The 15,741-nt window shown below is 55.3% G+C and overlaps 2 protein-coding genes across 10 annotated transcripts in view; one reads left to right on the forward strand and one right to left on the reverse strand.

The window, feature by feature from the left end:
• LOC122547322 (nuclear receptor-binding protein 2-like) overlaps positions 1-15,741 on the forward strand; it is a 318,269-nt gene that overhangs the window by 197,464 nt on the left and 105,064 nt on the right. The window lies entirely within an intron of this gene.
• LOC122547985 (protein scribble homolog) overlaps positions 1-15,741 on the reverse strand; it is a 101,063-nt gene that overhangs the window by 34,701 nt on the left and 50,621 nt on the right. For all 9 annotated transcript variants that reach the window (XM_087987743.1, XM_087987739.1, XM_087987740.1 and 6 more), the window contains one exon: positions 6,187-6,366. In XM_087987743.1, the coding sequence (XP_087843869.1) occupies positions 6,187-6,366 (180 nt within the window). The remainder of the gene's footprint in view (positions 1-6,186; positions 6,367-15,741) is intronic.

Genomic DNA, 15,741 nt, shown 5'->3' on the forward strand with positions numbered 1-15,741 from the left:
GGGGTACGGGCTCTCTCTCTCTCTCACACACACTGACTCTCCCTGGGGTACGGGCTCTCTCTCACACACACACACACACTCTCTCTGGGGTACGGGCTCTCTCTCACACACACACACACTGACTCTCCCTGGGGTATGGGCTCTCTCTCTCACACACACTGACTCTCCCTGGGGTACGGGCTCTCCCTCTCTCTCACACACACTGACTCTCCCTGGGGTACGGGCTCTCTCTCTCTCTCACACACACTGACTCTCCCTGGGGTATGGGCTCTCTCTCTCACACACACTGACTCTCCCTGGGGTACGGGCTCTCTCTCTCTCACACACACACACACTCTCCCTGGGGTACGGGCTCTCTCTCTCTCTCTCACACACACACTGACTCTCCCTGGGGTACGGGCTCTCTCTCTCACACACACACACACACACACACACTCTCTCTCCCTGGGGTACGGACTCTCTCTCTCTCGCACACACACACTCTCCCTGGGGTACGGGCTCTCTCTCTCGCACACACACACTCTCCCTGGGGTACAGGCTCTCTCTCACACACACACTCTCTCTCTCTGGGGTACGGGCTCTCTCTCTCTCACACACACTGACTCTCCCTGGGGTATGGGCTCTCTCTCTCACACACACTGACTCTCCCTGGGGTACGGGCTCTCTCTCTCTCTCACACACACTGACTCTCCCTGGGGTACGGGCTCTCTCTCACACACACGCACAGACTCTCCCTGGGGTACGGGCTCACACACACACACACACACACAGACTCTCCCTGGGGTACGGGCTCACACACACACACACAGACTCTCCCTGGGGTACGGGCTCACACACACACACACAGACTCTCCCTGGGGTGCGGGCTCTCTCACACAATGACTCACCCTGGGGTACGGACTCTCTCTCTCTCACACACACACACTCTCTCTGGGGTACGGGCTCTCTCTCTCTCTCACACACACTGACTCTCCCTGGGGTACGGGCTCTCTCTCACACACACACACACACTCTCTCTGGGGTACGGGCTCTCTCTCTCTCACACACACTGACTCTCTCTGGGGTACGGGCTCTCTCTCACACACACACAGACTCTCCCTGGGGTACGGGCTCTCTCTCACACACACACAGACTCTCCCTGGGGTACGGGCTCTCTCTCTCACACACACGCACAGACTCTCCCTGGGGTACGGGCTCTCTCTCACACACACACAGACTCTCCCTGGGGTACGGGCTCTCTCTCTCACACACACACACAGACTCTCCCTGGGGTACGGGCTCTCTCTCTCTCTCTCACACACACACTGACTCTCTCTGGGGTATGGGCTCTCTCTCTCTCTCACACACTGACTCTCCCTGGGGTACGGGCTCTCTCTCACACACACACTGACTCTCCCTGGGGTATGGGCTCTCTCTCTCACACACACTGACTCTCTCTGGGGTACGGGCTCTCTCTCTCACACACACACACAGACTCTCCCTGGGGTACGGGCTCTCTCTCTCTCTCTCACACACACACACACTCTCTCTGGGGTATGGGCTCTCTCTCTCTCTCACACACTGACTCTCCCTGGGGTACGGGCTCTCTCTCACACACACACTGACTCTCCCTGGGGTATGGGCTCTCTCTCTCACACACACTGACTCTCTCTGGGGTACGGGCTCTCTCTCTCTCACACACACAGACTCTCCCTGGGGTACGGGCTCTCTCTCTCTCACACACACACACACACTGACTCTCCCTGGGGTACGGGCTCTCTCTCTCTCACACACACTGACTCTCTCTGGGGTACGGGCTCTCTCTCTCACACACACGCACAGACTCTCCCTGGGGTACGGGCTCACTCTCTCACACACACACACACACACAGACTCTCCCTGGGGTACGGGCTCTCTCTCTCACACACACACACACACACTGACTCTCCCTGGGGTACGGGCTCTCTCTCTCTCACACACACACACTGACTCTCCCTGGGGTACGGGCTCTCTCTCTCACACACACGCACAGACTCTCCCTGGGGTACGGGCTCACTCTCTCACACACACACACACACACAGACTCTCCCTGGGGTACGGGCTCTCTCTCTCACACACACACACACACACTGACTCTCCCTGGGGTACGGGCTCTCTCTCTCTCACACACACACACTGACTCTCCCTGGGGTACGGGCTCTCTCTCTCTCACACACACACACTGACTCTCTCTGGGGTACGGGCTCTCTCTCACACACACACTGACTCTCCCTGGGGTATGGGCTCTCTCTCTCTCACACACACACACACACTCTCCCTGGGGTACGGGCTCTCTCTCACACACACACTGACTCTCCCTGGGGTATGGGCTCGCTCTCTCACACACACTGACTCTCCCTGGGGTATGGGCTCTCTCTCACACACACACTGACTCTCCCTGGGGTATGGGCTCTCTCTCTCACACACACTGACTCTCCCTGGGGTACGGGCTCTCCCTCTCTCTCACACACACTGACTCTCCCTGGGGTACGGGCTCTCTCTCTCTCTCACACACACTGACTCTCCCTGGGGTATGGGCTCTCTCTCTCACACACACTGACTCTCCCTGGGGTACGGGCTCTCTCTCTCTCACACACACACACACTCTCCCTGGGGTACGGGCTCTCTCCCTCTCTGACACACACACTGACTCTCCCTGGGGTACGGGCTCTCTCTCTCACACACACACACACACACACACTCTCTCTCCCTGGGGTACGGACTCTCTCTCTCTCGCACACACACACTCTCCCTGGGGTACGGGCTCTCTCTCTCGCACACACACACTCTCCCTGGGGTACAGGCTCTCTCTCACACACACACTCTCTCTCTCTGGGGTACGGGCTCTCTCTCTCTCACACACACACTCTCTCTCTCTGGGGTACGGGCTCTCTCTCTCTCACACACACTGACTCTCCCTGGGGTATGGGCTCTCTCTCTCACACACACTGACTCTCCCTGGGGTACGGGCTCTCTCTCACACACACGCACAGACTCTCCCTGGGGTACGGGCTCACACACACACACACACACACACACACAGACTCTCCCTGGGGTACGGGCTCTCTCACACACACACTCTCCCTGGGGTACGGACTCTCTCTCTCACACACACACTGACTCTCTCTGGGGTACGGACTCTCTCTCTCACACACACACTGACTCTCCCTGGGGTACGAGCTCTCTCTGTCACGCACACACACACACACTCTCTCTCTGGGGTACGGGCTCTCTCTCTCTCACACACACTGACTCTCCCTGGGGTACAGGCTCTCTCTCACACACACACTCTCTCTCTGGGGTACGGACTCTCTCTCTCACACACACACTGACTCTCTCTGGGGTACGGGCTCTCTCTCTCATATACACACACTGACTCTCCCTGGGGTACGGCCTCACACACACCCACACACTCTCCCTGGGGTACAGGCTCTCTCTCACACACACACTCTCTCTCTCTGGGGTACGGGCTCTCTCTCTCTCACACACACACACTCTCCCTGGGGTACAGGCTCTCTCTCACACACACACTCTCTCTCTCTGGGGTACGGGCTCTCTCTCTCTCACACACACACACTCTCCCTGGGGTACAGGCTCTCTCTCACACACACACTGACTCTCCCTGGGGTACGGACTCTCTCTCTCTCACACACACTGACTCTCCCTGGGGTACAGGCTCTCTCTCACACACACACTCACTCTGGGGTACGGGCTCTCTCTCTCTCACACACACTGACTCTCCCTGGGGTACGGACTCTCTCTCTCTCACACACACTGACTCTCCCTGGGGTACGGACTCTCTCTCTCTCACACACACTGACTCTCCCTGGGGTACGGGCTCTCTCTCTCTCACACAGACTGACTCTCTCTGGGGTACGGGCTCTCTCTCTCTCACACACACTGACTCTCCCTGGGGTACGGGCTCTCTCTCTCACACACACACACACTGACTCTCTCTGGGGTACGGGCTCTCTCTCTCTCTCACACACTGACTCTCCCTGGGGTACGGACTCTCTCTCTCTCACACAGACTGACTCTCCCTGGGGTACGGGCTCTCTCTCTCTCACACACACACACTCTCTCTGGGGTACGGGCTCTCTCTCTCTCACACACACTGACTCTCCCTGGGGTACGGGCTCTCTCTCTCACACACACACACACTGACTCTCTCTGGGGTACGGGCTCTCTCTCTCTCTCACACACTGACTCTCCCTGGGGTACGGGATCTCTCTCTCTCTCTCTCTCTCACACACACACACACACACACACACACACACACACACACACAGACTCTCTCTGGGGTATGGGCTCTCACACACAAACATTGACTCTCCCTGGGTTACGGGCTCTCTTTCTCACATACACACACAGACTCTCCCTGGGGTACGGGCTCTCTCTCACACACACACTGACTCTCTCTGGGGTACGGGCTCTCTCTCTCTCTCACACACACACACACTGACTCTCCCTGGGTTACGGGCTCTCTCTCTCACATACACACACAGACTCTCCCTGGGGTACGGGCTCTCTCTCACACACACACTGACTCTCCCTGGGGTCCGGCTCTCAGACACATACTAACTCTCCCTGGGGTACGGGCTCTCTCTAAGACACACACACACACACACACTGACTCTCCCTGGGGTATGGACTCTCTCTCTCACACACACTGACTCTCCCTGGGGTATGGACTCTCTTTCTCACACATACTGACTCTCCCTGGAGTACGGGCTCCCTCTCTCACACACATTCTCTGGGGTATGGGCTCTCTCTCTCTCTTTCTCACACAAACACACACACACATTCTCCCTGGGATATGGGCTCTCTCTTTCTCTCACACACATACAGTCTCTCCCGGGGGTAGGGTCTCCCACACATCAAGGGGAAGTGTCCTCAGATACTGAGACAGTTGTCTGAATCTGAAAGACATTGTAGACCGGCTCAGCCAAATGCTTGTGAAGTGTGTAGAGCCATATAGCTGATCCTTAGCCCAATTGTTCCGCTTTCTACATCATGTCCGAACAGCAAGTGCCACAAGAGGGCACTTTCAGGCGTCAGGAACGAGGATGATGAGGAGCCCATACCCTGCGTTAATAAATCCAGCCAAGCCCCAGCCTTGGGGGAGCAAAGTGTAGCTCCGTGCTGTGAGTTGGACAGTAGTGTTGGGGTCGGGAGATTGAGTGGAGACGATGGGTTTTGACGTGTAGCTCCGTGCTGTGAGTTGGACAGTAGTGTTGGGGTCGGGAGATTGAGTGGAGACGATGGGTTTTGACGTGTAGCTCCGTGCTGTGAGTTGGACAGTAGTGTTGGGGTCGGGAGATTGAGCATTGACTATGGGTTTTGACGTGTAGCTCTGTGCTGTGAGTTGGACAGTAGTGTTGGGGTCGGGAGATTGAGTGGAGACGATGGGTTTTGACGTGTAGCTCCGTGCTGTGAGTTGGACAGTAGTGTTGGGGTCGGGAGATTGAGCATTGACTATGGGTTTTGACGTGTAGCTCCGTGCTGTGAGTTGGACAGTAGTGTTGGGGTCGGGAGATTGAGTAGAGACGATGGGTTTTGAGGTGTAGCTCCGTGCTGTGAGTTGGACAGTAGTGTTGGGGTCGGGAGATTGAGTAGAGACGATGGGTTTTGAGGTGTAGCTCCGTGCTGTGAGTTGGACAGTAGTGTTGGGGTCGGGAGATTGAGCATTGACTATGGGTTTTGACGTGTAGCTCTGTGCTGTGAGTTGGACAGTAGTGTTGGGGTCGGGAGATTGAGTAGAGCCGATGGGTTTTGACGTGTAGCTCTGTGCTGTGAGTTGGACAGTAGTGTTGGGGTCGGGAGATTGAGTAGAGACGATGGGTTTTGACGTGTAGCTCCGTGCTGTGAGTTGGACAGTAGTGTTGGGGTCGGGAGATTGAGTAGAGCCGATGGGTTGTGACGTGAAGCTCCGTGCTGTGAGTTGGACAGTAGTGTTGGGGTCGGGAGATTGAGTAGAGACGATGGGTTTTGAGGTGTAGCTCAGTGCTGTGAGTTGGACAGTAGTGTTGGGGTCGGGAGATTGAGTAGAGACGATGGGTTTTGACGTGTAGCTCCGTGCTGTGAGTTGGACAGTAGTGTTGGGGTCGGGAGATTGAGTAGAGCCGATGGGTTGTGACGTGAAGCTCCGTGCTGTGAGTTGGGTCTCACCTTGCAGCCCTCCACATGGCTCGTTTCTCAGCCTCGAGTGCCCTCCGCTCAGCGGGAGACAGCTCCTTATCCCGTGCCCCAGGCAGGTCGGGGCTCTGCATCCGCATCCTCTCCTGATAGCGTCTCTCTGCCTTGGCCGTGCGGATTGGAGCCACGGGCTCGGGGTACGCTGGGGACAGTCTGCAGGGCAACATACACCTCACCGTAAACAAACCAGGCACTGGGCATGGCACAGGGACACCGTACACACATGCGCACCGATGTCGTCATGGTAACACGTACCACATAGCGCCATTGCGACAGGTACACGCGCACACAGCGCGCCATGGCGACACATATACACACACACACAGTGCATCATGACAACAGGTACACACTCACAGCAGGCCATTGCGACAGGTACACACTCTCACAGCACCATGTTGACAGGTGTCTCTCACACACAGCGACATGGCGACACACACACACAGTACCATGGCGACAGGTACAGGTACACACACACTCACACAGCGCCATGTTGACAGGTGTCTCACACACACACAGCACCATGGCGACAGGATCGCACACACACACCGCGCGCCATGGCGACAGGCACACACGCGCACACACAGTGCGTCATGGCGACAGGTACAGGTGCACACACACAGTGCGCCATGGCGACAGGTACATACACACACACACACACCATGGCAACAGGTGTACACACACACAGCGCGTGCCATGGCAACAGGTACGCACACAGAGCGCGCCATGGCGACAGGTACATACAAACACACACACAACAATGTGTATACACACACACACACACGCACCATAACAGCGATGTACATACACACATAGCGTCACGGCGATGTGTACACACAGAGCGTCACGGTGATGCATTTATACACACACACACACACACAGTGTCACGGTAACGTGTACATAAAGACACGTGCAAACAGCGTCACGGCGATGTGTATACACACACAGCTTCGTGGCGATATGTGTACACACACACCGTCACGGCGATGTGGATACACACACAGACACGCGCACACACCATCACGGCGATGTGTATATACAAACACACACACAGCATGCCATGGCGACAGGTACAGATACACACACACACACACACAGCTTGCCATGGCGACAGGTGTACACACACACACACACAGCACGCCATGGCAACAGATACACACACACAGCGCCATGTCGACAGGTATATACACACACACACACGGCGCCATGGCGACAGGTACACACACACAGCGCACCATAGCGACAGGTACACATACACACAGTGCGCGCCATGGCAACAGGTACAGGTACACACACACAGCGCGCGCCATAGTGACAGGTACACACACACAGCTTGCCATGGCGACAGGTAAACACACGCACACAGCGTGCCATGGCGACAGGTACACACACACAGCGTGCGCCATGGCGACAGGTACACACACACAGCGTGCCATGGTGACAGGTACACACACACACACACACACACACACACAAAGCGTGCGCCATGGTGACAGGTACAGGTACCGACACACAGCGCGCGCCATGGTGACATGTACACACGTACACACACACCGCGCCATGGAGACAGGTACATGCACACACACAGCACGCGCCATGGTGACAGGTACACACACACATCGCGCCATGGCAACAGGCACACACACACACACCGCCATGGAGACAGGTACACGTACACACGCGCGCGCGCGCACACACACACACACACACAGCGCGCCATGACGACAGGTACATACACACACACAACGCGCGCCATGCGACAGGTACACGTGTACACACAGTGCGCCATGGCGACTGGTACATATACACACACACACAGCGCGCCATGACGACAAATACATATATATACACACACACTAACAGTGTGCGCCATGGCAACAGATGTACACACACACACACACTGCGCCATGGCCTCAGGTACATACACATACACAACGCGCGCCATGGCGACAGACAGAGAGACACACACACACACACACACACACACCATGGCAACAGGTACATATACACACAGAGCTTGCCATGGCGACAGGTAAACACACACAGCACTATGGCGACAGGTACACACACACGCACACAGCGTGCCATGGCGACAGGTACACACACACACACATACAGAGCGTGCGCCATGGCGACAGGTACACGTATACACACACAAAGTGTGCAATGGCGACAGGTACATACACACACAGCGCTGGCCATGGCGACAGGTACACACACACACACCGTGCCATGGCGACAGGTACACACACACAGCACGCCATGGCGACAGGTACATACACACACACAGCACGCCATGGCGACAGGTACATACACACACACAGCGCGCGCCATGCGACAGGTACACATGTACACACAGTGCGCCATGGCGACAGGTACATATACACACACACAGTGCACAATGGCGACAGGTACATATACACAAACACACAGCGCGCCATGACGACAAGTACATACATACACATACACAGCGCGCGCCATGGCGACAGGTACATATACACACGCACACACACACAGCACGCCATGGCGACAGGTACATATACACACGCACACACACACACACACACACACAGCACGCCATGGCGACAGGTACATATACACACGCACACACACACACACACACACACAGCGCGCCATGACGACAAGTACATACACACACACACACACAGAGCATCACGACAATGTGTATACACACACACACATACCATCACAGCGATGTACATACACACACAGCGTTACGGTGATGCATTTATATATACACTTAAACACACACACACACACACACACACACACACAGAGTGTCACGGTAATGTGTACACAAAGACGCGCACACAGCCTAACGGCGATGCGTATACAGCCCCCCCGGTCACGGCGATGTGTACACACACACACCCCCCGTCACGGCGATGTGTATACACACACACACACACACACACACACAGTGCACCATGGCGACAGGTACATACATACACATACACAGCGCGCTCCATGGCGACAGGTACATATACACACACACACACACACACACAGCTCGCCATGGCGACAAGTACATACATACACACACAGCACGCCATTGCAGACAGGTACACGTACACACACAGCGCGCCATGGCGACAGGTACATACACAGTGCACCACGGCGACAGGTACATATACACAAACACACAGCGTGCCATGACGACAAGTACATACATACACATACACAGCGCGCTCCATGGCGACAAGTACATATACACACACACACACACACACAGCGCCATGGCGACAAGTACATACATACACACACAGCACGCCATTGCAGACAGGTACACGTACACACACAGCGCGCCATGGCGACAGGTACATATACACACACACACAGTGCACCATGGCGACAGGTACATACACACACACACAGCACGCCATGGCGACGTACATATACACACACAGCGCGCGCCATGCGACAGGTACACATGTACACACAGTGCGCCATGGCGACAGGTACATATACACACACACACAGTGCCATGGCGACAGGTACATATACACACACAGCGCACCATGGCTAGAAGCACATACACACACACACACACACAGAGCATCACGGCAATGTGTATACACACACACACACATACCACCACAGTGATGTACATACACACACAGCGTTACGGTGATGCATTTATATATACACTTAAACACACACACACACACAATGTCACGGTAATGTGTACACAAAGACGCGCACACAGCCTAACGGCGATGCGTATACAGCCCTCCCCCCCCCCGGTCACGGCGATGTGTATACACACACACACACACACCCCGTCACGGCGATGTGTATACACACACACACACACCCCGTCACGGCGATGTGTATACACACACACACACACACACCCCGTCACGGCGATGTGTATACACACACACACACACACCCCGTCACGGCGATGTGTATACACACACAGACACACACCCCGTCACCTCGATGTGTATACACACACACACACACACCCCGTCACCTCGATGTGTATGCACACACACACACACACCCCGTCACGGCGATGTGTATACACACACACCCCGTCACGGCGATGTGTATACACACACACACACACCCCGTCACGGCGATGTGTATACACACACACACCCCGTCACGGCGATGTGTATACACACACACACACCCCGTCACGGCGATGTGTATACACACACACACACCCCGTCACGGCGATGTGTATACACACACACACACCCCGTCACGGCGATGTGTATACACACACACGCACACACACCGTTACGGCGATGAGTATACACACACACACACACACACACACCCCCCGTCACGGCGATGTGTATACACACACACACACCCCGTCACGGCGATGTGTATACACACACACACACCCCGTCACGGCGATGTGTATACACACACACACACACACCGTTACGGCGATGAGTATACACACACACACACACACCCCGTCACGGCGATGTGTATATACACACACACACACACACCCCGTCACGGCGATGTGTATATACACACACACACACACACCCCGTCACGGCGATGTGTATACACACACACACACGGTTACGGCGATGAGTATACACACACACACACACCCCGTCACGGCGATGTGTATACACACACACACCCCGTCACGGCGATGTGTATACACACACACACACACACACCCCGTTACGGCGATGTGTATACACACACACACCCCGTCACGGCGATGTGTATACACACACACACACACACACACCGTTACGGCGATGAGTATACACACACACACACACCCCGTCACGGCGATGTGTATACACACACACACACACACCCCGTCACCTCGATGTGTATACACACACACACACCCCGTCACCTCGATGTGTATACACACACACACACCCCGTCACCTCGATGTGTATACACACACACACACACACCCCGTCACGGCGATGTGTATACACACACACACACCCCGTCACGGCGATGTGTATACACACACACACACACACACACCCCGTCACCTCGATGTGTATGCACACACACACACACACACCCCTTCACCTCGATGTGTATACACACACACACACCCCGTCACCTCGATGTGTATACACACACACACCCCGTCACGGCGATGTGTGTATACACACACACACCCCGTCATGGCGATGTGTATACACACACACACACACCCCGTCACGGCGATGTGTATACACACACACACACACACACCCCGTCACGGCGATGTGTATACACACACACACACCCCGTCACCTCGATGTGTATACACACACACACCCCCCCCATCACCTCGATGTGTATACACACACACCCCGTCACCTCGATGTGTATACACACACACACACACACCCCGTCACCTCGATGTGTATACACACACACACACCCCGTCACCTCGATGTGTATACACACACACACACACACCGCGTCACCTCGATGTGTATACACACACACACACACCCCGTCACCTCGATGTGTATACACACACACCCCGTCACCTCGATGTGTATACACACACACACCCCGTCACCTCGATGTGTATACACAAACACACACACACACACCCCGTCACCTCGATGTGTATACACACACACCCCGTCACCTCGATGTGTATACACACACACACGCCCCGTCACCTCGATGTGTATACACACACACACCCCGTCACCTCGATGTGTATACACACACACACCCCGTCACCTCGATGTGTATACACACACACACCCCGTCACGACGATGTGTATACACACACACCCCGTCACGACGATGTGTACACACACACACACACACCCCGTCACGACGATGTGTGTACACACACGCACACATCCCGTCACCTCGATGTGTATACACACACGCACACACCCCGTCACCTCGATGTGTATACACACACGCACACACCCCGTCACCTCGATGTGTATACACACACACACCCCGTCACCTCGATGTATACACACACACACACACACCCCGTCACCTCGATGTGTATACACACACACACACACCCCGTCACGGCGATGTGTATACACACACACACACACCCCGTCACGGCGATGTGTACACACACACACACACACCCCGTCACGGCGATGTGTATACACACACACACACACCCCGTCACGGCGATGTGTATACACACACACACACACCCCGTCACGGCGATGTGTATACACACACACACACACCCCGTCACGGCGATGTGTATACACACACACACACACCCCGTCACGGCGATGTGTATACACACACACCCCGTCACGGCGATGTGTATACACACACACCCCGTCACGGCGATGTGTATACACACACACCCCGTCACGGCGATGTGTATACACACACACCCCGTCACGGCGATGTGTATACACACACACCCCGTCACGGCGATGTGTATACACACACACAGGCACACACACACACACACACACACACCCCGTCACCTCGATGTGTATACACACACACACACACCCCGTCACCTCGATGTGTATACACACACACACACCCCGTCACCTCGATGTGTATACACACACACACCCCGTCACCTCGATGTGTATACACACACACACACACACACCCCGTCACGACGATGTGTATACACACACACACACACCCCGTCACAACGATGTGTGTACACACACGCACACACCCCGTCACGGCGATGTGTATACACACACGCACACACCCCGTCACCTCGATGTGTATACACACACACACACACCCCGTCACGACGATGTGTGTACACACACGCACACACCCCGTCACGGCGATGTGTATACACACACGCACACACCCCGTCACCTCGATGTGTATACACACACGCACACACCCCGTCACCTCGATGTATACACACACACACACACACACACACCCCGTCACCTCGATGTGTATACACACACACACACACACCCCGTCACCTCGATGTGTATGCACACACACACACACACCCCGTCACCTCGATGTGTATACACACACACACACCCCGTCACCTCGATGTGTGTACACACACACACACACCCCGTCACGGCGATGTGTATACACACACACACACACCCCGTCACGGCGATGTGTATACACACACACCCCGTCACGGCGATGTGTATACACACACACCCCGTCACGGCGATGTGTATACACACACACACACACCCCGTCACGGCGATGTGTATACACACACACACACCCCGTCACGGCGATGTGTATACACACACACACACACCCGGACACACCGATGTGTATATACACACACACACACCCCGTCACGGCGATGTGTATACACACACACACACACCCCGTCACCTCGATGTGTATACACACACACACACACCCCGTCACGGCGATGTGTATACACACACACACACACCCCGTCACGGCGATGTGTATACACACACACACACACCCCGTCACGGCGATGTGTATACACACACACCCCGTCACGGCGATGTGTATACACACACACCCCGTCACGGCGATGTGTATACACGCACACACGCACACACACACACACACACACCCCGTCACCTCGATGTGTATACACACACACACACACCCCGTCACCTCGATGTGTATACACACACACACACCCCGTCACCTCGATGTGTATACACACACACACCCCGTCACCTCGATGTGTATACACACACACACACACACCCCGTCACGACGATGTGTATACACACACACACACACCCCGTCACAACGATGTGTGTACACACACGCACACACCCCGTCACGGCGATGTGTATACACACACGCACACACCCCGTCACGGCGATGTGTATACACACACGCACACACCCCGTCACCTCGATGTGTATACACACACACACACACAGCCCGTCACGACGATGTGTGTACACACACGCACACACTCCGTCACGGCGATGTGTATACACACACGCACACACCCCGTCACCTCGATGTGTATACACACACGCACACACCCCGTCACCTCGATGTATACACACACACACACACACACACCCCGTCACCTCGATGTGTATACACACACACACACACACCCCGTCACCTCGATGTGTATGCACACACACACACACACCCCGTCACCTCGATGTGTATACACACACACACACCCCGTCACCTCGATGTGTATACACACACACACACACCCCGTCACGGCGATGTGTATACACACACACACACACACCCCGTCACGGCGATGTGTATACACACACACCCCGTCACGGCGATGTGTATACACACACACACACACCCCGTCACGGCGATGTGTATACACACACACACACACACACCCCGTCACGGCGATGTGTATACACACACACACACACCCCGACACACCGATGTGTATATACACACACACACACCCCGTCACGGCGATGTGTATACACACACACACACACCCCGTCACCTCGATGTGTATACACACACACACACACCCCGTCACGGCGATGTGTATACACACAAACACACACACCCCGTCACGGCGATGTGTATACACACACACCCCGTCACGGCGATGTGCATACACACACACACACACCCCGTCACGGCGATGTGCATACACACACACACACACACCCCGTCACGGCGATGTGTATACACACACACACACACCCCGTCACGGCGATGTGTATACACACACACACACACACACACACACCCCCCGTCACCTCGATGTGTATACACACACACACACACCCCGTCACGGCGATGTGTATACACACACACACACACCCCGTCACGGCGATGTGTATACACACACACACACACACACACACACACACCCCGTCACCTCGATGTGTATACACACACACACACACCCCGTCACGGCGATGTGTATACACACACACACACACCCCGTCACGGCGATGTGTATACACACACACACACACACACACACACACACACCCCCCGTCACGGCGATGTGTATACACACACACACACACCCCGTCACGGCGATGTGTATACACACACACACACACCCCGTCACGGCGATGTGTATACACACACACACACACACCCCGTCACGGCGATATGTATACACACACACCCCGTCACGGCGATGTGTATACACACACACACACACCCCGTCACGGCGATGTGTATACACACACACACACACACCCCGTCACCTCGATGTGTATGCACACACACACACACACCCCGTCACCTCGATGTGTATACACACACACACACACACCCCGTCACGGCGATGTGTATACACACACACACACACACCCCGTCACCTCGATGTGTATACACGCACACCCCGTCACCTCGATGTGTATACACACACACACACCCCGTCACCTCGATGTGTATACACACACACACACACACACACCCCGTCACCTCGATGTGTATACACACACACCCCGTCACCTCGATGTGTATACACACACACACGCCCCGTCACCTCGATGTGTATACACACACGCCCCGTCACCTCGATGTGTATACACACACACACCCCGTCACCTCGATGTGTATACACACACACACCCCGTCACCTCGATGTGTATACACACACACACCCCGTCACGACGATGTGTATAC

This window comes from Chiloscyllium plagiosum, unplaced genomic scaffold (assembly GCF_037043375.1).
Source record: "Chiloscyllium plagiosum isolate Xiang-an unplaced genomic scaffold, Cpla_swu_hap1 HiC_scaffold_5, whole genome shotgun sequence".
Classification (NCBI taxonomy): Eukaryota; Metazoa; Chordata; class Chondrichthyes; order Orectolobiformes; family Hemiscylliidae; genus Chiloscyllium; species Chiloscyllium plagiosum.